A 24589-nucleotide genomic window follows, 5' to 3' on the forward strand; every position below is an offset into this window, starting at 1 on the left:
TAATTACTTGGCCTGACATTCAACAGTCCTGGGATAAAACATTGCAACCAGTCTTCAATAACAACGTTTTAGATGTTGGTAAAGATGTATCAACAACTACTTGATAAGGATATTTCCCTCTGCTCAAAAATTTGGTACTCGTAAAAAAAGAGTTTTGATGTTAAGAAGCTGAAACCAATCATTTAAACACACGATCTTAAGGCCAGTAGAGACCATACATGGATCCATAAGCTTGTAGTGAATCAAAGCTGGCAGTATAAATTTAGGTACAAAAATAAAAGTATTAGTTGAGCTGTAATGAACTTACAATAAGAGGGATGTTCCTTTAGGTTTTAAAAAAAGTTCTTTATAAGTGGAGTTACCAGTTTCACCCAGAGCTTCACATGTCTATTTGGTTGGTCAAATGTAGTAGTCAAAACCTCACTTGACAGGCAGTACAGATGTTCTTGTTCCTAGAAAACATAGGCGCAAGTTTAGTATTTTTCTTTTCTCACTTCCAACTCGCTGACCTACATTGGCTCCCAGCACCCCAACACTTAAATTTGTAAATTCTTGTCCTCGGCTTTAAATTTCTCCACGGTCTCAACTGCACCTCGTCTCTGTAAACAGTCCTACAATTTCCCAAACTCCTGTCGTTTGTACATTCCCTTAATCCTTTAGCCCACCTAAGCTCCACTCTCTGGAATTCCCTCCATAAGCCCTTCCACCTTCCTCGTCTTTTAGGATCCTCCTCAAAGTCCATGTCTTCACCAAACTTTTGGTTACCCCACTTAATCGCAGCATCCATTCTTCATGACTGTGAAGCACCTTGAAGCATTTTTCTATATTCAAGCTGCAATATAAATGAAAATTGCTGTTGTAACAGCAAGAGCTTTTATAAGCATATTAACAAAAGATAGTTAAAGAAAGGGTAGGACCAGTAAGAAATGAAGGCTGCAAACCTACTGTAGGGAATAATAGAATGGACAAGATGTTCAACAAGTATTTTCTCTATATTTAAAAAAGAATAATGGAAGATCTACAGAATTATCCAAGGGAGCATGGTAAAGTATCACTAGAGCAGAAAACATTAGAGGTCAACAATGTATTTAACAATATTTCTGCTATATGCAAATTATTAACAAGGGGTCAAAATCTCAGAATTGGTGTTAGAAGTTTAAAGGGGAGATTAGAATGATTTTGCCCTGTACATGAAAGATTGTTGGGGATGAAGTGCTTTGTCACAAACAGCTATTGAAAGCAATGTCACATCATTTAAAAGCCAATTAGATAAACACTTGAAATATATTAAAATGGTAGAATGAAAAAGCAGGGAATACAATTAGAGTAGATAGTTTAAGGAAGTCTACACCCGCACATGCACCAGTAAGGCTGGATGGGCTTCTAAGCTCTGATTCAAGGAAGTATTTTTCCCCTATTTTCTAGTTAAAACTGGGTTTAAATGGGACAGCTTAAATCTATGACTTACAATCCATGTAGCACTTGAAAAGAACACTGAAACACTGAGACAGTTGAGGGCATTTAAGCAAGGTATATTATGCATCAGTATCAAGGTTCATTTGTTGACAAGAGCTATTTGCGTGGGGAGATTGAGCAAGCAACCAGGGAACGAATTACTCTGTATTTATTGCAGGCAGTAATGCAGATTATTCCTTCAATTCAGACTTACATAACACTAAAAGACTTAGTGAAGACAGTATTTCATGAGCAATGTGAGCAGGCAGCCTTGGTTATAATGCCAATTAACTTTGTGCTGGAGTAGGGAAGGCATAAATATGGGTATTTGTAAATGCAAGCAGTAACACAGCTTATCAGCCTCTAGCTCAGCTTGGTTCCTTCTGGCTGAGAAACACCAATAAGAAAATGACAAATAATCTATCCAGTTCTAAGATTGGGGAAAATTTCATTCTAAGTACTGCTGGTATGTGAAGCTTTGCATCAGGAGCACTAAAGTGGAAAACTTTCCCCTTTATGTAAAATGGATGTAAATAATTGTTTTGCGATTACAGAACAAAAAACACAATGAAAGTTTTCTTCCTTTTTAAGTTCACCAATTCACCACTGACCTGCTGTAATTGCTGCTGTAACTTGAGGTTTTCTGTGACAATTGCTAGCTGAGCCTCTAGGTCTCTGTGCACGGATCTGTATCCAAAGTTAGGAGAGCCAATTAAAGTTAGGCAAGGCCACTTGCTTCCTGACAGATAATACCACAGACCTACAGAGAAAAGGGTAATAATGAAAACCAGCCCCATATCTTAGATGAGGAAAAACCACCACACTATTCATTCTTACTGTAATGCATCACAGCTAATAGTGTTAAATGTTAAATATATTATCTGAATAAGAAATCTCTTCTGAAACTAGGAGCCTCTATATAGAACATGGTAGAGAACACTTCATAAGATTGTAATATACCCTTCAACACACACAAATAACAAATTTAGGCTTAATGCTTGAGAGCACCAAAGTGCATATTCTCCCATTTATTGGCTGAGAGCTCAAAGTAAAACAATGCAGTTCTAAAGTTATAGTAACTTGAAAGTATTTTTGATTTTTTGTACTAGGGATGTTTTCAAAACCATTCTAAAAGAAGTTAGTCATTTATTTTTCAATGGTTAGAAGTGGCAAAACAAAACCATTATGGCTAACAAGAAATGTGCAGTGATAAATTGCACCTAAGCAAAAGGCAATTTCACAGGCTTAAGGAATTTAACTCACGGGACAACAGGGACAAATATCTCACAGAATTAATAGAGACAAAATCAGCTATTAAAGAAGCTAAGAGGTGTTTGGAAAAGAAACAGTGCACAAATGTGGTGGCAAAAGTTTTTTTCAGCTATTCAGGAGTCAGACGACCAAAGATATTACAGGGCCACTAAAAGACAATTTAGGCCAGATTCAAACAGGTTCCCTAGCAGAGCTGTTAAGTGATTATTTTACATCAATCTATATTCATGTGGATGAAGCTCAATTGCTAATTGTGCTATGTACTGTAAACAATGACATTATAAATATTAAAATAGATAATGATGCCATCATAGATAGAATAGGAAATCTCAAACTATACTGAACTTCAAGTTCAAAGATCAGAGCGAATGCACTAAAAGTTCATCAATCTGACATCGATCATTGAAAAGAAATGATTTTTATGATTGCTGAGAAAGGGAAGGGGTCATAAAAGATGCTCAGTGCAGCTTCTGGGAAAATAGTTTAGAAATTACAAACATGTTGGAGGTTTATTGTGAAGGTTACTAGGTTAATGGATAAGGGTAATCCAGGTGACACTGTTTACTTGGATTTTCAAAAAGACGATGAGGTGTCTCACAGTAGGCTATTCACATGGTAGAATTTTATGATATCAGTGTGAATTTGATACAATGAATTGGGAATTGACTCCAATCCCACAAGCAAATCAATAGTTGCGATCAACTTGGGGGCAGGTTACTCACGGAGTCCCACAGTGATGGATAGATGTTAAGCCCATTTATGCTGACTGTTTTCATTGGCAACCTGACAATGGTGCTGGGGGTATGGTTAGTAAGATTGCAGATTATGAATGTTAAAACTGTACAGGGATAGAATCTTCTGTAAAGCAGATTAGACTTGCTAGGGAAATATGCTAAACAATCTCAACAAATCAACAAATGTAATGTGAGGTAAGGGAGGAGGACCAACGGGAACAACACTGAAGATGGCTGAGAAAAAAAATCTAGACGTTATTGTGTACAAATCGTTCAAGGTTCATGACCAATACAGAGAGCCTTCAGCCAAAGCAAACAGGTATTGGGTCGTAAGAACATAAGAAATAAGGGCAGGTATAGGCTGCTAGGCCCCTCCAGCCTGTTTTGCCAGTCAATAAGAATATGGCCAATCTGAAGTGGCCTCAACTCCACTTTCCTGCCAGCCTGCCCCCCTGCCCTGTAACCCTCGACTCGCTTGTCAATCCAAAATATGTCTAACCAGCTTTGAATATATTCAATGATGCAGACTCCATTGCTCACTGGGGAAGAAAATTCCAAATACTAACGACTCTCAGAGAAGAAATTCCTCCTCATCTCTGTCTTAAATGGGAGACTCCATATTTTGAAACTGTGCCCCCTAGTTCTAGATTCCTCCATGAGGGGAAATATCCTCTCAGCATCTACCCTGTCAAACCCCTGTTGTGCAGTATCTAAAAGGCACTCGACACAGAGTCAACTGTAAGTAAAAAGCAGCAGCAGTTTTATTCAGTACAAGTGTGCACACATGGGAAATGCTCTTTCAGAATGCAATTCAAAGTTACACAGTTTCTGTTGGTTATACATATCATCTTTGGGATAACTCATCATTTACTCACAATGTTCTTATCTTGTACATCTAATTGTTACATCCTTAATTCCAATTGAGTTTACATCATAAACACGGAATGATATGTTCACCATCTCCACAGTTATGGAGGAATTTGTAAAACAATCACGGAATGACCTGACCTTTAACACAAATGTTGTTCACAGTTCATTCCACAACATTAAATTTGCTCATCTACCCTGATATTTTGCCTCTGTGCCTAGCCATCTGCATATCTTGATCCTGAAGTCAAGTTATCAGTTTATTAAAGTATAACTCATAGACCATTCATCAACTTATTTTATCCTTCCTTTAGCTTTATCATAGACTGACCCAAAGGCTACTCATTCAAGGTCATATTCATTCTAATTTTTTTTACTGCAAGCACTTTTAAAAACTTATATCCGCAACTTGCCCAAGCCTGGGTAATTCCATGATGCATCCTGATATGTCTCTTCACCCTTTTAGAATATTACATGTTTCAATAAGATCATCTCTCAGTCTTCCTGCTCAACCTTGCCTCATAAGACAACCCCTTCATCCCAGGAATCTGCCTAGTGAATCTTCTCTTGACTGCCTCCAATACAAGTATGTCCCTCCTTAAGTAAGGTGACTAACACTCAACACAGTACTCCAAGTGTGTTCTCACCAATGTCCTGTACAGTTGTAGCAAGACTTCTCTACATTTATACTCTTTCCCCTTACAATAAATGCCAACATTCTGCTTTTCTAATTACTTGCTGTGCCTGCATGCTGACTTTTCATGATTCATGTACAAGGACAACCTTGCAGCATTCTGCAGTCTTCCCCCTTTAAATAATACTCTGCTTTTGTATTCTTCCTGCCAAAGTGGACAACCTCGCATTTTCTCACATTATACTCCATCTGCCACATTTTTGCCCATTCACTTAACTATCTATGTCCCTTTGCAGATTCTTTGTAACTGTCTCACAACTAGCTACCCTACCTATTCTTGTATAATCAGCAAATTTGGCTACAATACAGGCAGTCCCTTCAACCAAGTCATTAATATAGGTTGTTAATAGTTGAGGCCCCAGCAGTGATCCCTGCAGCACTCCAGTAGTTACAGACTGCCAACCTGAAAATGGCCCATTTATCCCCAATTCTGTTTCCTGTTAGTTAGACAATCCCCAATCCATGCTAATATATCACCCCCAAAACCATGAGTTCTGATCTTCTTCTCCAAATACTCTATATCTGCTGCTTCCACTTTATCCACCCTACTTGTTGCATCCTCAAAGTTCTTTAATAAATTTCTCTTTCACAAAACCATGTTGACTCTGCCTGATTGTACTGATTTTCTAAATGTCCTGCTACTGCCTCCTTAATAATGGATTCTAGCTTTTTACTAATGATAGATATTAGACTAACTGGCTATCATTTACTGCAGTCTCCTTCCTTTCTTGAATAGTGGTGTTACATTTGCAGCTTTCCAATCTGTTGGAACCTTTACAGAATCTAGGGAATTTCATAAGATTACAACCATATCTACCATATCTGCAGCCACTTCCTTTAAGATTCTACAATGAAGGCCAGCAGGTCCAGGGGCTTTGTCAGCCTACAGTCCCATTAGTTTTCCTAGTTCATTTTCTCTCACGATAATGATTGTTTTATGTTTCTTTCTTCCTTTTGCTGTCTGATTTTCTACCACTATTAGGATGCTTTTTGTGTCTTCTACTGTAAAGACAGATACAAAATACTTGTAAATCCCTGCCATTTCCTTGTTTCCCATTATCAATTCCCCAGTCTTGCCCTCCAAGGGACCAATGTTCACTGTCATCACTCTCTTCCTTTTTATATACTTTTGGAAGCTTTTACTCTCTGTTTTTATATTTCTTTCTAGTGTTCACTCATGCTCCAATTCTCCCTCCATTATTTTTTAAGCCATATTTTGCTGGTTTCTAAAATTTCCTCAGTCTTCTGGCCACCACTAATCTTTGTAGCATTGTATATTTTTTCTTTTAATTTGATACTATCCTTAACTTCCTTAATTAGCCACAAGGTGCATCCTTCTGAAATTCCATTAAGAAAGACTATATTTTTGTTGAGAGTTATGAAATATCTCCTTAAATGTCTACCACCTTCTCTACTGTCTTACCTTTAAACCTATTTTCCCAGTGCAGTTGAGTTAACTCTGTCTTCATACCCCTTGCAATTGTCTTTATTTAGGTTTAAGTCACTAGTTTTAGATCCAAATTCTCACTCTCAAACAGAATGTGAAATTCTATCATGTTATGATTACTCTTACATAGAGGATCCTTAACTATGAGGTAATTATCAATAATGTCTCATACAACATTATCAGGTCATAAATAGCCTGTTTCTTGGTTGTTTCCAAAACATATTGTTCTAACTGTTCTAAGAAACTGTCCTGAATACACTCTTGAACTCATTCTCCAGGCTACCTTTACCAATGTGATTTGTCCAATCTATATGAAGATTGAAATCCCCCAGGATTATTGTAGTACCTTTCTTACAAACCCCATTATTTCTGATTTATATTCTGTCATACAGCATAGCTACTGTCAGGGGGCCTATGAACTACTCCCACCAATGACTTCTTCCCTTTGCTATTTCTTTATTCCACCCAAACTGATTCTACATGTTGATCCTCCGAACCAAGATAATTTCTCATTACTATACTGTTCTCATCCTCGATTAACAGAACTACCCCACCTCCTTTTCCTTTCTTCCTGTCCTTCTGAAATGTCAAATACCTTTGAATATTCAGGTCCTGCTGTGGTCACTTTGCAATCATGTCTCTGTAATGGCTATTATATCATATTTATTTCTATCTGTGCTATCAATTCACCCATTTTATCATGAATGTAGTGTGCATTCAGATAAAGAGCTTTCAATTCTGTCCTTTTTACCATTTTTCCCTACTCTGACCTTATTTGCTGGCGCACTCTTATGTTTGTGAGTGCTGTCTCTTCCTGTCACATACTGGTTATCATTAGCTGCATCGCTACCCTGCACCACTGGCTTCTTTAAGTTTCCAAATCTCCCCTTATGTGAACCCTCTGCACCACTATTTAGTTTAAAACCCTCTCTACAGCCCTAGCTATATGATTCTCCAGGAGACTGGTCCCAGCACAGTTCAGGTGAAGGCCATCCTACGACACAGCTCCCTCTTTCCCAGTACTGGTGCCAGTGCCCCATGAATCAGAACCCATTTCTCCACACCAATCTTTAAACCATGCATTCAACTCTCAATCTTATTAATCTATGCAAACTTGCTTTGTGATTTTGTTTTTTCATAAATTTAGCCCCTAGCTACTCATAATCCCTCAGCAGAACCTCTTTCTTTGTCCTCCCTATGTTGTTGCTACTCACGTGGACCACAACAACTGGAACCGTCCCCTCCCACTCCAGCCCTGAGGAGATGTCCTTAACCCATGCATGGGGCAGGCAACAGTCTTTGGCACTCATGCTCAAGGCTGCAGAGATCAGTATCTTACTGTCCTCCAGTACAACTACACTCCTTTTTGCTGTCCCCAGTTGAATAGCCCCTTGCCCCATGAAACTGTAGTCAGTTTGCTCATCCTCCCTGCAGTTCCTGTTCTCATCCACACAAGCTGCAATTGCAAGGGCTGAGACTCCTCCAATGCTACCTTTTGAATCCCCATATCTACTTCTCTTACAGTCACACCCATCTATCCCTGACCTTGGACCAAATCTGAAGTACCTAGCCTAACGGTGTGACTGTCTCCTGGAACAAAGTGTCCAGGTAACTTTCTTCCTCCCTGATGCATCACAATGTCTGAAGCTCGGATTCCAGCTCATCAACTCGGAGCCAAACGACTCAAGCTGCAGACATTTGCTGCGGATGTAGTTTCTGTGGATTACACAGGTATCCACCAGATCCCACAAGCTACACCTGGAGCACTTCATCTTTATTTTGTTTGTATTTAACTACAGGCACCGGACCCCTTATCCAGCTTCCCAAACTCCGGAAGGTCCTGAAAACCAAGTCAGGCGTTGCTGTCTGTCATATCTTTTACCGTTGTTAGTTCTTTTAGTCTTGGCGGTGGAGGGGTACCTCCAGTATGACAGTAAGTCAGAGATGAGTTATTTTATAAGGACAATTTTACGATATAAAGCAAGATGTTATTGGGGAAATATGTCAACTACTAGGTAAAGTCTTGCAGCTTATTGCCACACAGACACCCAAAATCCAGAAAATCCCCGTATCTGGCATATGTCCAGTCCCGAGTTTCCTGGATATGGGGTCCAGTGCCTGTACTTAGGTTCAAGTTTAGGGTATCACTCAACTGTTACCCATAGTTATATGATGGGGTTTAACTAGTTACGCTATAAATTTAATATAATACTTATATCTCTCCAGTACTTGTTCAAACCACTGCCCCATTTTATAGGGAGAGAAAAAAAACTTAAAACTCGCCAATTACCTACTTGCACACCTACTTATTACCTCTGGGCATCAGCTGCCAGGTCTCAACATCTCCAGTTCCTTCTCTTGGGCCACTCATTTTTTGTAAAAGGCCACAACGGCACTTCCTCCCTCACTGCATCGAATTCCCTCATTTACCAAAATCCTGGATTCAAGCACTCGGTCTCATTGCGCTCAGTCTCCAGCTGCACCTTCATGCGATTTACATTGTGCATGTGCTAAAGATCCTGTATTTATACTAGCTCAGATTCCAGTGAAATTAGTCTGCCACTGCTGGCTATGGTCCTTTGTGGACTATGGCTAATTACCTATTACCTACCCTGCAGGTGCCTCTAAGCAGGGACCTTGTTTATCACTAAGAGTGAAAGAAACTACAATTTACTGTTACAATTACGTTAACTGCAAACTTGACTAGCTTTTAGAAAGAGATCACATCCTTAAAACTCCCTCACGAACCAAATTCCCGGATTTAGGCATTCGGCCTCACTGCACTCAGTCTTCAGCTGCACCTTCATGTGAATTACTTAGAATGAACTAAAACCCCAGGGAATTTGCATTTCAATAATTGCACCTGTCCCCTGTATTCATGCAGAAACCTGTGCTTTCAATATTTTCTTCTCCTCCATTGCCACAGTATCAAGAACAGGAAAATTACCCTACTAAAGAAAACTTCACTCTTTTTTCTTAACCTACCAAGTTCAAACTTCTTAGAAGAAACATCCTTTCTGCATGCTCACAGAGGCAGAAACATAGAAGTTCCACCACTCACCACCAGCTCTCCATATTCACATGACAACACTGATCCACAGAGGAAGGGGAAAAAAACATCCACAATATCCTCCAGAAACCTCCCCCTTCACCTGCCAGAAGCAGTATAGTGCAAAAGTTCCAGCATCTGTGCAATCAAAATCCTTTCCCTAAGACAATAAAAGAGCTCCCCAAGATACTCCCAGTATAAGTGGGTAAATAACAATGAGTACCTTGCATTTTATTTTACCAAGGAAAAAATGCACCTAAGTTGTGGTGAAAGAGGAGGTAATTGGATGCGTTGGCTGTACTTCAAGTTGATAAATCACCAGGACCAGGTCAGATGCATACAAGGATAGAGAGGAAAGTGAGGGTGGAAATTGCAGAGGCACTGGCCACAATCTTCCAATCTTTCTTAGATAATGGGGTAGTGCCAGAGGACTCGATAATTGCAAATGCTGCACTCCTGTTCAAAAAAGGGTGTAAGGATAAACTACAGGCCAGTCAGCTTAATGTTGGTAATAGGAAAGGTTGTAGAAAAAATAATGGGCAAAACTAACAGTCACTTGGACAAATGTGGATTAATTAAAGGAAAGCCAGCATGCATTTATTAAGGGAAAATTTGTAACTTACTTGATTGAGTTTTTTTGAGGAGGTAACAGAGATGAGGCATTCATGGACTTCCAGAAATCCGTTCAATAGGTGTCATAAAACAGGCTTGTCAGCCAAGTTGAAGCCCATGGAATAAAAGGGACAGTGGTAACATGGATACGAAATTGGCTGAATGTCATGAAACAGAGTAATGGTGAATGGTTGTTTTTCAGACTGAAGAAAGGTATACAGTGGGGTTCCCATGGGATTGGTATAAGGACCACCACTTTTCTTGATCCATATTAATGGCCTATACTTGGCACAATTCCAAAATTTCAAGATTACACAAGACCTGGAAGAGCTGTGAACTCTGATAAGGATAGCGATATTCTTGAAGAGAACATAGGCAAGTTGGTGGAGTGGCCGGACAGGGGCAGATGAAATTTAATGCAGAGAATATGAAGTGATACATTTTGGTCGGAAAAACAAGGAAAGTTAATATAAAATAAAGGATATCATTTTAAAGGGGGTGCAGAGGGACCTGGGATATAAATTGCCCTTGAAGTGGTGGGTGATAAGCCACATCTTGAACCGTTGAAAGTGGCAGGTCAGGTTTAGGCGATTGGCAAAGGAACCACAGACGACATATTTTGCGCAGCAAATTGTTAGTGTATGGAATGCCCTGCTTGGCAGTGTGCTCTGGAATTTGGAAACAGGATCAATCCTGGTTTTGGAAAGGAAATTAGATAATTATCTGAAGGGCAAATATTTTCAGGGCTACGGTTAGAAGGCAGGGGAGTGGGACTAGCCGAGTAGCTCTTACAGAGAGCCACATCGACACAATGAATCAAATGGCCTCCTTCTATACTGTAACCATTCTTTGGTTCTATAAGGAGGCTAGAAAAGACTGTCCTTCCCCCACTGTAATCAGAATACATAGGCAATCTCATGTGGATCAGTGAAAGGAGACCCATACCCACCCAGGGAAGATCATCTTGAAATCCCCAACTCCAGCTAACGTTACTATTCCTCCATAAACACAACAGACCAATCCAACCATGCCATGGCTGAACTCAAGAATGCCTCTCTGAATGGGAAGACTCAACCACTCAATTAAATGGAACAAAACTTGATCAACCTCAGTAAAGAACAGGCGAAATGGCACAGCTACAGGAGATCAACCTTATCCTCTCCTGAGTACATCAAACAATGGTAAACTCTTAACAATAGCAGAGCAGAAAATATTGATTCAAAAGCACTGTCCTTCATCAACCGTGGCGTAAATAGTCTACTCTATTGCCAGAATGGCTTAAAAGATGGAATGTTCAGTATGTACCCCTAAATACATACTTTGCCTTCACTCTCCGTAGCAATATTTCTTTCAATCGTTCTCTACCCTTCCTCCCCCACAACCATCACCCATGGAAGGACAATCGAAACTGCACCCTCCATCCTCAGCTGGACCGACATCCAGATGTGGGCACTGGAGGCAGGAAGCTAGAACAATTCAAAATTGATGAAACACCCTAGGCCTAACCAATGCAAGGGATGCACTTCCACTGAAACCCAGACAAAACTATATCCTAAAGTAATCTGACCTGAAGCACAGATTGTAACATATGAAAGTGCATCAGTTGTTCTTCAGCTCTCATTCACCAACTTACCAATATCTTTGGCACTGGTCACTGAATCACATGCTGCTTGATGACTTAGAGTTCCTGGATAGCCAGAAATGGAAGACCTGACAATGCTGCTCTGCGTAATCACCAAGTTTATTTTATCATCATCCGCCACCAAGAACCATAGGGAAAATGCCAGATAACTGGAGCAAAATATAGTCAAGCCAGATACTAAAGACAGGAGAGAATAATGAGAGAGCCCTGATCCAAAGCAGCCCATTATCAATAGCAGCAAACCTCCTTTTCCCTACAACCCTCCTTCCCACTCGGCCTCCTCTCCATTCCGTCCTTTAGTGCATCCCCAACTCCCGGTGGCAGCTGTGCCTTTGGAGGCCTAAGCTCTATAATCCTCTCTGCCTCCCTCTCCTCTTTTAAGATGTTCCTAAAAACCAACATCCCGTCACCAATGTCTCTTTTGATTGGTGTTAATTTATATCTGACTGCAAATCTGTGAAGCACATTGGGACATTTTACTACATTAAAAGTGCTATATAAATGCCAGTTGAGGTTGTTATTATAAGTGATTGCAATACTTTCTGTAACAGAGTCATACCTGTAAACATGAATGTGTTCGCTAAAATTTTCCTGCTATGTGTCCATAACACAGAACCATTTCCTGCCTTTCATTTGCTGCTGGCAAGTTTCAGAATTTCCCTGAGCTTTTAACAAGCTTCAGTATTTTAATATACTCATCTCAGACTTGTTTTGCAGTTCCAATATCTTCTTTTAACTTTTTTTAATATTCATTCATGAGATGTGGGAGTCGCTGGCTATTGCCCTTGCAGAGGTGGTGATGAGCCACTTCTTGATACGCTGCAGTCCATCTGGTGCAGGTACATAGACAGTGCTGTTCAGAAGTGAGCTCCAGGATTTGACCCAACAACAGTGAAGGGACAGCAATGTAGTTCCAAGTCAGGATGATGTGGAGCTTGGAGGGGAACTTGCAGGTGGTGGTGTTCCCATGTGTTTGCTGCCCTTATCCTTTTTGTGATAGAGGCTGCATGTTTGGAAGGTGCTGTTGAAGAATGCTTGGCGAGTTGCTACAGTGCATCTTGTAGGTTGTATACACCGCTGCCACGACGTGTTGAGAGTGGAGTAAGTGAATGTAAGCTGGTGGATGGCGGATGTAAGATGCCGATCAAATGGGCTGCTTTGCCCTATATTTTTGCTAAATTCCTATAGTACTTCCCGTCCTTCTTTCTTCCTGATGGAATTTGTTTTAAAGGTGCTCTAGTTTTCCTCAGCTGAGATATCCTAAGATTTATGCAAACTCATTTTTTAAGTTTATACCCACTATATAAAGTTTACAATGTTTGTCCTTTTCTCTTTCAGCAACACAAACCTCTACTAAAAATACTGCACTGTAAATGCAATCTTATATATATAACCTTGGTATTTAAGTTGCTAAAAATAAATTTAATGGACTAAAGATATTTGCGGGATACCAGACTGTTTTGTTCTCCTATACAATGAATCCTATTACTAGAATTACAAAATATCAGTGTTGTGGCCATGTCCAAATTCTTCAGAAATGAAATATCTTCCAGCTATTTCTAGAGGCTACAGGAAGCAACAGCAGTTCTCAGAAATTACCTAAGAACACAAAAATTAAAAATTTTCTGGGCTAGCCATTCATCTACCCTCGAGCAACACTGAAAGTATTCCATTTGTACAACCGCACCAGTGAATAAACCACAATAATACATGAAAGGTTGATCTATAAAAGAGACATTACAAGTTGTAAACATATATACCAATATATTTTATGCTGTGCAAGAACAAAAATATAGGCTACAGAATTATACCAATAAAATTAGGGAATTTTCCAGCAGCATATTTAGAACTAAACTTAGTGCATTTGCACTGAATAAAATAATTTCAAGAAAAACTGCATCTTCAAATTATTTGGAAAATTTGTAGCACCACTGAAGACATGCATTCCTGACCATTAAATGAAAGAAAAGTTGAAAATCATACTGCATTACATGCATAATCCTGAAGGTTCTGAATTGAAACATTAGAAAGCTAGTATATATTTTAAAAAGACATTGAATATGCAAGAGAAGATAATATTAACCAGAAAATACTGTTACACTAAGCAGTTCTCAAAATGGATCAAACACAAAAGGTTTGTCCCAAGTTATCCTCAATAATAAGAGCCAAAATACTTATTTTTCAAGAGGAATTACTAATTAATGTAAATATCTATTTGAGCATCACCCTTGCAATTTATAAACTGCTTCACCTCATATTGATAAAAATATTGTTACATTTGTATATAAAATGTAAATCAAAAAATTGGACAGTAAAACTATCACTTATTCTCCAAACTTGAATTAAGAAGCTATAAAAGTCATAAAATTCCTTCTCTAAATCTTTTCATTAATATACCTAGGAGTTCTACACCTGTTGTGTAGGTATGTATGAGGTATAAGAATCTTAGCTAGTGGTACAACTGAACTAACAAAAGTTTTGACATTAAATATTTCCTCAACCAACACTTCTGGTAGTTTGGATTTTCTTTAACACACAAAGTTTTTAATATTGCTAGAACTTACAAGAACCATTGCTATTTGGCAGAAGAAGTGATTATTCAACTTGTTTTAGAATTACAAGTAGCTATAAACTACTCAAGTAAATGCAGTATGGCAATAGTCACTGAGTACTTTTGGCATCACTTGAAACACTGCCAGTATAAGTGAAAAGTCCATACAATGCCTAAGACCAAACAACATCCACATTTCCCATCAGTTCTGTCTAGGTGTATGTACTGCAAACGTTTCCCTTTGTGAACATGTCTTCATCAAGAACAGGAATGACATTGTTTCGAAATTGATAATTTCCCATTTTTCAAATAGAAAGAGCGTCAGTCTCAGTTCATAAGAGTTCTTCCCTAATTCTGGAAAACAAGAAATTACCTGTTGTTGCATTTTTTTTGGGATTGTCTTTAGATCTGCCCTGGTTACACTAAAGGCTGGATTTCAGAACACTGACCATAAGACCAACGGACATAGGAGCAGAAGTAGGCCATTCATCCCATCGAGTGCTCCGCTATTCAGTGAGATCATGGCTGATCTGATAATCCTCAATTCTACTTTCCTGCCTTTTCCCCATAACCCTCGGTTCCCTTACTGATTAAAAATCTGTCTATCTAAGCCTTGAATATACTTAACAACCCAGCCACTACAGCCCTCCGCGGTAACAAATTCCACAGATTCACTACCTCTGAGAGAAGAAATTCCTCCTCATCTCTGTCTTAAATGGAAGACTCCTTACTCTGAGATTATGCCTTCTGGTCCTAGACTCTCCCACAAGGGGAAACAACCTCTCAGCATTTACCCTATCAAGCCCCCTATATAAGAATCTTATGTGTTTCAATAAGATTGCCTCTCATTCTTCTAAATTCCAATGAGTACAGGCCCAACCTACTCAACCTCTCCTCATAAGAAAATACCTCCATACCCGGAATCAACCTAGTGAACCTTCTCTGGACTGCCTCCAATGCCAGTATATCTTTCCTTAGATAAGGGGACCAAAACTGTTCAGTATTCTAGGTGTCATCTAACTAGTGCCTTGTATAGTTAAGACCATAAGGCCATAAGACATAGGAGCAGAAATTAGGCCATTCGGCCCATCGAGTCTACTCCGCCATTCAATCATGGCTGATAAGTTTCTCAACCCCATTCTCCCGCCTTTGATCCCCTTACCAATCAAGAACCTATCTATCTCGGTCTTAAATACACTCAATGAACTGGCCTCCACAGCCTTCTGTGGCAATGAATTCCATAGATTCACCGCTCTCTGGCTAAAGAAGTTTCTCCTCATCTCTGTTCTAAAGGGTCTTCCCTTTACTCTGAGGCTGTGCCCTCGGGTCCTAGTCTCTCCTACTAATGGAAACATCTTCCCCACATCCACTCTATCCAGGCCTTTCAGTACTCTGTAAGTTTCAATCAAATCCTCCCTCATCCTTCTAAACTCCATCGAGTATAGGCCCAGAGTCCTCAAACGTTCCTCATATGTTAAGCCTTTCATTCCTGGGACCGTTCTCGTGAACCTCCTCTGGACCCTCTCCAGGGCCAGCACATCCTTCCTGAGGTACGGGGCCCAAAATTGCTCACAATATTCTAAATGTGGTCTGACCAGAGCCTTATAAAGCCTCAGCAGCACATCCCTGCTTTTATATTCTAGCCCTCTCGAAATAAATGCCAACATTGCATTTGCCTTCCTAACTACCCAAGTTCAGCAGAAGGAAGTGAAGAAAAAAAACTATTGCCCATACAACTGTGTAAAATTAGACTTGCCACTTAAGTTTTGGGTACAGGCCCCTCCCCAAATACCTACTGGTGATATATGCATAGCTAGTCCATAATGACTAAACTCTAGGCCCACGCAAGCCCCCAGAAATTGGTAGTACCTGATGAGCAAAGAGGGGGACTTCCAAAGACTGTCTGGCTGTGCTCCAGTCTGGGCAATTTGAACACACAGATCCCCTAAAATTCAAGGAAATACAATGATACTCCCATGCACAATAGGTTATTTTCTAACAATATTATGGAATGTTTCGAATTGCAAATACTGGCCCTCCTTGGAATGGTAAATGAACTCAAACTCCCAACAACCCCCAAACCCCTCAATATGAACTGAAAAGGTCTTGAGGAGGCCTACCCCAGACAAATGTCCAGTTCTGATGAAAGATCATTGAACTCAAACATTCTCAAATTTTTCGAGTGGGACTTCTGATGGCAAACTGATTCTTGGGTATCAACTGCTTAAATGTTGATCCCAGTAGTAGAAAAGTATGAGTTGTAAAAAGAAATATCCACAACAGACAAAAATTCATTTTAGCAGAACAGTATCTAAGCATTTATTGCTTAGCAATAATTTTCCTAATTGTTGCACGTAAACCGGGAACAGCGTGGAACTTACTATCATCAATGAACAAAGTAAGTTCCTCCGATTTTGATTATGAATCCACAGCCCATTGACTGGCTTCAAACCACGTGGAACATAACTTATCAGCTCCAAATAGTGGCAGTATTTATTTGCATCGCCTCTTACGTGGACATAAAAAGATCCCATGACATCGTCATTATCACATTGCTATTTGCAGGACCTTGTAATATTCTACATTACAACAACAACTGGCCTCAACATAACTCCTTTCACGTAATAAAATGCCCCATCACAGGAGCATTATAAAACAAAATACAACTCTGAGCCACATAACCAAACTTAAACTAAATAGTGGGGGCGGGGAAATCAAGTGAGGGAAGAAGTGATAAATTAAAAAGAGAAGACAAGGCAAGAGAGCAAGGTAGCAATAAGGGAATTGATAATCCAAGGGGAAGTAAAAACTTAGAGTGTGCCAGCAGATAAGGCTAGAAATTGCGAAAATAATAAAAAGATGGAATGAAAGGCACTCTTTCTGAATGCACATAGCATTCGCAACAAGGTAGATGAATTGATGGGACAAATGGAAGTAAGCGGGCATGATCTAATTGCCATTACGGAGACATGGCTGCAAGGTGACCAAGGCTGGGAATCGATCGTTCAAGGGTATTCGACATTTAGGAAGGATAGGCAAAAAGGAAAAGGATAAGATCAGTACATTATTAAATTAATAAAGGATAAGATCAGTACATTAGTAAGAGAGAATCTTAGATCGGAAGATCAAGATGTAGAAATCAGCTTGGGTGGAGCTAAGAAACAGTAAGGGGCAGCAAACATTGGTGGGAGTTGTTTACAGGCCACCAAACAGTAGTGGTAATATAGGATACGGTATAAATCAGGAAATTAAAGGTGCATGTAACAAGGGTAATAATCATGGGGGACTACAATCTATAAAGAGAATGGGTAAACCTAATTAGCACTAATACTGTGGCAGGCGAATTCCTGGAATGTGTACAAGATGGTTTTCTAGAACAGTCTATTGAGGCCAGACAATGGGCTATTTTAGATCTAGCATTCTGCAGTAAGAAAGGGCTAACTGATAATTTCATTGTAAAGAAATCTCTATGGAAGAGTGGCCATGGTATGGTAGAATTCGACATTAAGCTTGAAAGTGACAGTTCAATCCGAAACTAGAGTCTCAAATCTAAACAAAGGAAATTACGAAGGTATGAAGGGCAAATTAGGTGTGGTAGGTTGGGAAACTACATTAAAAGGTATGATTCTAGATAGGCAATGGCTGGCATTTAAAGAATTAATACATGGTTTACTACAAATTTGCATTCTTAAGTATTGCTGAAATAAAGAGACATGCTGGTGAAGTTTTTCGTCTTGCACTCATCAGGACAGATTTGCAAGAATACCAATTGTAAAGGGAACAACAATTTATACTGCATGATAAAGGAGTGCTGATTGGTTGGCAAGTGGACTCTGATTGGCAGTGGTGTTGCCATGGAGAATGCATCAGAGAACAATTAACTGTTAAGCTTTTGTTTAAATTCAAACCAGGCAGGTCGATTGTGATTGGTCAAGTCATTGACATGGAGTATAAACCAGGCTGTTCCCTCAAGCTTTTATTTATTTGAAAAAGGTGAAATGCAGGAAAAGGCCCCTTCTGTCTGTAAAGGACAAGGCCACGTGTGTGAATATGTGCAACTTCTTGCGCGCATAAGTGAGCTAGACTGCAAGCCCAACTGATAAACTTAAATTGGCTGTCAGTGTAAGTCTTAGCACAAACATGATTGTTTAGTAAGTGCTGTCCAATCATGGAATCATATCTAATGTTAGACACTATGTTTTAAGCTTTGCAAGAATGGGCTGGCTGTATATGGTCAGTTGCGAAAAGCCAAAGGGTTGTGCTGTTTGGTACGATCTGCCAATCGTTGGGACGTACACCCTGCATACATAGCATCACAACAGCCCTGAAATTCATATGCAACATTATTCATTTGTGTAATAGGCAGAACGTCTTTTTAGCTTGACGGCAGCATCCCATTAGTGGAGAATACCACGTGTTGCTACTGCATTGTGGCAGAATGAAATGGCTTGCTTCACCTGTTCCAAAAATTTTTAAGATACCTTATCCTTCTAGGGTAATCTGAGGTAGACTAGGTGCTTTTCAGGCCTGAAAGTGGTCGCCTTAGGCCCATTCATGAGTTTGAACGACATACAACAAGCAATGATCTAATCATGGTAGTCATTATCCCACAGGATGGCTTTGACGCAGCTTATCTGAGCATTAAGCTTTCATGGTGAGCAAATGGTTTGGGCCCTATTTTTGAGGTGGCTATTAAGGTCAATCTTATAGCACATGGACCTACAGGAATCCTAACACAAATACTGACCAGTGAAGGTGGGCTTACAATTGACAGTAGTAAAGAGCCCATAGGCAGATTTCTCAGCTAGCATGTTGAGGAAAGGGAGCTCATTTGTCTGCTCCATTTCAAAGGTGAATTTGAGGACAGGATGGAGCCCATTAAGGTGTGTAAGAAAACTTTACATGTAGCTGCGAATTCAAATATAGCAAACGTATCATCTACATATCAGAGATACGCAAGGGGTAGAAGGTTAAGTGTCATTCTATCGAAGGCACATTTTTCATGTAAACTGACAGATGTTTGTCAAAGCTGGGCCTAGGGGGGATCCAATGGCAACACCATCCATTAGGGCAGACATGGTGTTGTTAAAATTGAACTTAAATCATATGTGGATGCACTGAGCCGTGAGGACAAATCCTATCATATATACCACCCAGCAGCACAGTACTCTTACAAAAGTTCAACAAGCGTTTTTGTAACTTGTTTTCAAGCAGTGCGGTCCAATCATGCTTAGTGGCAGGTTCAATGAATATCAATCTCGACCTGACATTAAGAATGACATGCATTCTGTTGATGTAGTCACACTTGTTAAGGACCACTATTCCAGTCCCTTTGTCAGGTTTACAGATGTGTATGGCTGGGTTGGCCTAGAGGCCTCGCAACAGTACTAGACATGCGTTTCATGTGAAAATCAGCCAAATCGTTCAGTATCCCTCAATAGGCATGTGCTAGATCAGCTAGGTGCACTTTCAAGGGTTCAGCGTCTTGATGGATGCTTGTTTTAGGCAGGGTAGATGGGAGTAGTGGAGTTCGAACTTAGTGAGTACTTCTTCCTGTTTGATGTGGGACGGAGGCACACAAAATTGAAGCCATGCGCAATAACAAACTCCTCGCTTTCATGTTTAGCGGCTACATTGATAGTGCTGCTAAACTACTTCCACTTAAGCGAATTTACAGTGCAGGTGTGTTTCAAGCAGGTATTGTTTGCAGATAGAAAGAGCAAGTGCACGCATTGCAACTAAACAAAAACTTAGAGGACAGCCTGGTTCATTCCCAATGGCAATGCCTTGACCAATCAGAGTCGACCTGCCTGGTTTGACTTTAACAAGCTTGGCAGATAACTGTTCCCTGGTGCATTCCCCATGGCAATGCCTCTACCAGAGTCAATTTGCCAACCAATCAGCACTCTTTTCTCATGCAATGTAAGTTGTTGTTCCCTTTACAATTGGTATTCTTGCGAGTCTGTCCTGATGAGTACAAGACGAAAAGCTTCAACAGCATGACTGTTTTTTCAGCAATAGTCAAGTTCGATACAGCTAAATAACTAAGCATTCCGTACAACTAAATGACTAAATTTACATTCCTTTGAGGCACAAAAACCCAGCAGGATAGGTGATCCAATCATGGCCAATACTAACGATTATATTAGACCAAAGGAAGAGGCTTATAAAGTTGCCAATATAGTAGTAAATCTGAGGATTGGGAGCATTTTAGAATTCAGCAAAGGAGGACCAAGAAATTGATAAAGAGACAGAAAATAGAATATGAAAGTAAACTAGTGTGAAACATAAAAACGGGCTGCAAAAGCTACTATAGTTATGGAAAAAGGAAAAGATTAGCAAAGACATATGTGGGCCTCTACAGGCAGAGATAGAAGAATGTATAATGGGGAATAAGGAAATGGCAGAGAAACTAGGCAATTACTTTGTGTCCATCTTAGTGGAGGAAGATATGAAAAACCTCCCAGGAAGAGAACCAAGGGACTAGCGAGAATGAGGAACTAAAACAAATTGGTATTAGTAAAAAAAAGTAGTACTGAAGAAATTAATGGGACTGAAAGTTGATAAATCCCCTGAACCTGATTCTCTGCATCCCAGAGTGTTGAAAGCGGTGGCTGTAGAAATGCATTGGTGGCCAACTTCCAAAATACTACAGATTCTGGAGCGGTGCCTGCAGACTGGAAGATAGCAAATGTAACTCCACTATTTAAGAAATCAGGAAGAGTGAAAACAGGGAACTACAGTCCTGTTAGCCTGACATCAGTAGTAGAGAAAACACTAGAATCTATTATAAAGGATGTGCTAACTGGATACTAATGATAGGATTGGGCGCATGTTGACAAACCTGTTAAGAATTTTTTAAGGACATAACTAGCAGAATAAATAAGGGGGAACTCCTGGATGCCATGTATTTGGATTTTCAGAAGGTTTTCGATAAGATCCCGCAAAGGAGGTTAGTAAGCAAAATTAGAGCACATGGGATTCAGGGTATTTGAAAATTGGTTAACAGATAGAAAAACAGAGAGCAGGAATAAAATTGCCATTGTCAGGTTGGCAGGCTCTGGCTAGTGGTGTACCACGAGAATTAGTGCTTGGGCCCCAGCTATTCACAATCTATATCAATGATTTGGTTGTGGGACCAAATGTAATATTACCAAGTTTGCTGATGACATAAAACTTAGTGGCATTATGATTTGTGAGAAGGATGCAAAGAGGCTTCGAGGAGATTTAGGCAGACGAAGTGAGTGGGCAAAAACATGGCAGATGGAATATAATGTGGAAAAATGTGAAGCTATCCACTTCGGTGGGAAAAACAGAAATGCAGAGTATTTTTAAAAATTAATTCTTTATTTTTCAAAAAAAATTTAACAACAGTCATAATGAGTAACCATACCAAAAAAAAAGCTTCACAGTGCAGCAATAATTCAATACACTTACATTTGGAAGAGAAAGAAAGAGGAGTAGGAGGAAGAAAAAGGAAAGAGAAAAAAACCCTCCTAAACCCCCAAAAAATAGATAATAGGAAAGTCAACAACAATCATAGGTCAGATATAGTTTCACCTGATATAATACATAACTGACCCTAATTAGGTTGCATATGAAAGTAGAGAGCTGTAGTTCCTCAGAGTAATCTAAGAAAGGTTGCCAAGCTTCATAAAATCCATCAGCGGAGCCCCTTATAGTGCACTTTATTTTCTCAAGTTTAAGATTCTGCATAAGATCACATGACCAATTAATAAAAGAAGGCAGAGTAGACCATTTCTAATTTAATAGAATAATACGTCTAGCCAATAATGTTGAAAAGGCAAGTGCAAAAGTCTGAATTTGTGTAAGAGGAATGCCATTTGGTTCCACTCCAAAGAGTGCTGTAATAGGAGAAGGTTCAACTACTGAAAATATGTGAGAGTGAGCTAAAACATTTTTGTCCAAAACAAAGCCAATTTAGGACACAATCAGTACATATGAATTCAAGAGGCTGGGGCAGTATGACATTTATCACAGGATGGGTCAAAATTTGGATAAATCTTAGATAATTTCACCTTGAATAGATGGATACAATGCAAGATTTTGAATTGTAGCAACCAATGTCTTGTACATACAGATGAGGAATGTACACAAGAGAATAGACTTCCAGTTACCTTCTGATAAGTCTGAATCAAAATCTTGCTCCAAGAGTTTTTTAAGGTAGAAAGCGAAGGGTAATGCAGTGAAAAATTTAGAGAATACAATTTGGAAATGAACCCCCTAACAAAAGGATTTAATTCTAACATAATGTCTATCGGTGAATTAGGGCGCAATAAAGGAAACTGGGTGATTTTTTTGCGTGCAAAATCTCTGATTTGTAAATAGCGAAAGAAGTGTGTATGGGGCATATCATATTTCCGAGAGAGAGTCAAAAGACGCAAAAATACTCTCAACGTGTAAGTTACTAAGGGTTTTGACGCCTCTCACTTGCCAGACTTGAAATGCAGAATCTCCTAATGAAGGCGGAAATAAATGGTTTGCATTAATAGGGCTGCATAAAGAGAGAGGCCACAGCCCAAAGTGTGTTCTGAACTGGGTCCAAATCTTAAGTGACCATCTAACAATAGAGTTTGAAGAAAAATGACTGGTTGCAAAAGGAATGGAAGAACACAACCGAGCAGGCAGAGATATGGATTGACAAGAGATTGCCTCCAATTGCACCCACACTAAACTAGCCAAGTCCGAATGAGCCAAAAAGAAATATTACAGATGTTAGCAGACCAATAATAAAACTGAAAATTTGGCAGTGCTAAACCACGTAAATGCTTGGGACTTTGTAGAAAAACTATGAATTCTGGGTGTTTCCTTATTCCAAATAAAGGAAGGAATTAATTGGTCTATTGCAACAAAAAAAACACTCGGGAATAAACATGAGCTAGCTGAATGGCAGGGCAGGCTCGAGGGACTGAATGGCCCACTCTTACTCCTATTTCCTATGTTCCTATAAGGAGATATTAGGGCAGATGACCAAAAGCTTCGCCAAATAAGCAGGCTTTAAGAAGTGCCTTTAAAGGAGGAGGGAGAGATGAAGAAGCTTAGGGAGGGAATACAAGAGCTTAGAGCCTTAGCAGCTGAAGGCATAGCCACCAATAGTGGAGTAATTAAAATCGGGGATGATCAAGAGATCGGAATAAGAGGACCGCAGATATCTTGGAGGGTTAGAGGAAATTATAGAGAAAGAGAGGGGCAAGGCCAAGGGGAAGGGAGTTGGGGATGGAGAGAGGGGATCTGACATTGCAGTTACATCAATGACATCACTTCAAAAGCAACTAATTGCCTGCAAAAGTACTTTGGGCATACTGTGCTTGTGAAAGGCACTATATAAATGCAAGTCTTTTCTTTGTTTTGGTTAAGATTCAGTAATCTCCATTCGGATTTTGATTCTGCACACCATCACTGTGATTCATCTTTCCTATATATTTTGTTGTGATGGGGGCAACACTGGCAAAGCCAGTGGCAATCCCTACTTATCTTGAGGACATAATGAGTCAAGCATAGTGTGGGCTGGAGTTATATAAAGAAAAGATTTATGAGTAGCTTTTCTGGTATCAACCTACAAATTTATTCAATTTAATTAGAACTCATGACCTATGAATTGCTAGTCCTGAAAGCTGTTTGAATAAAACAGACAACTCACATTATGGCAACAGAATTATCAAACAAAATAATAAACAACACTCTGTACTGACAAAGACCACATTTCTCCAGCATTAACACAAGTTAGAGCATTTTTGGTCAGAACCATTGCAGGCAGTTATTTTTCTGACATGGTGCACCTGATATTCAATCTAGAGGCTTTATAGAATCATCAGCCAAGATGCCAAATTCCTTTTAAGTAGGAAGATAAGCAGCGCAGCACATACTGAACTAACACACAGCACCACATCAGTTGAGAGAAGCGGGTTTATTACAGAAGAAGTTTCAGTCAGAACGCTCTGGAACAGGTACTGATACTTAAGGGAAAGCCGTTTTTTATCACCTTAAACCTTGCCTGCTGTGGGAGGAAGGGGGGTGGAGGGGGAAGAAGAGGGGTCTCGAATCCCCCAATTCCCATAGGCAATAACAAAGTAAGTTAAAAGAGAGAATCACCATCCCCAGCTGTCCCACACCCACGCACCCACAACCCCTCCACTAACTGCCACCAGTTCAATCAAATCAGGGGACCAGAGAACAGATCAGCCACAACCTTACATTCTAAACACTTGTGGATAGCAGCTAGAGTGGGTAATTATATAGCTTCTG

The 24589-nt window shown here is 39.7% G+C and overlaps 1 protein-coding gene across 3 annotated transcripts in view; it reads right to left on the bottom strand.

The window, feature by feature from the left end:
• Positions 1-24589, bottom strand: part of pgs1 (phosphatidylglycerophosphate synthase 1) — a 61560-nt gene that overhangs the window by 10907 nt on the left and 26064 nt on the right. For 2 of the 3 annotated variants that reach the window (XM_078571142.1, XM_078571141.1), the window contains 2 exons: positions 2067-2215; positions 308-452 (listed from right to left, as the gene is read on the bottom strand). In XM_078571142.1, the coding sequence (XP_078427268.1) occupies positions 333-452; positions 2067-2215 (269 nt within the window). In that variant the 3' untranslated portion in view covers positions 308-332. Of the gene's footprint in view, positions 1-307; positions 453-2066; positions 2216-21673; positions 22801-24589 lie in introns of those variants that run through there. The other variant, XM_078571143.1, reaches the window with a different exon arrangement.

Source organism: Cetorhinus maximus, chromosome 24 (genome assembly GCF_964194155.1).
Source record: "Cetorhinus maximus chromosome 24, sCetMax3.hap1.1, whole genome shotgun sequence".
In the NCBI taxonomy this organism is placed as follows: domain Eukaryota; kingdom Metazoa; phylum Chordata; class Chondrichthyes; order Lamniformes; family Cetorhinidae; genus Cetorhinus; species Cetorhinus maximus.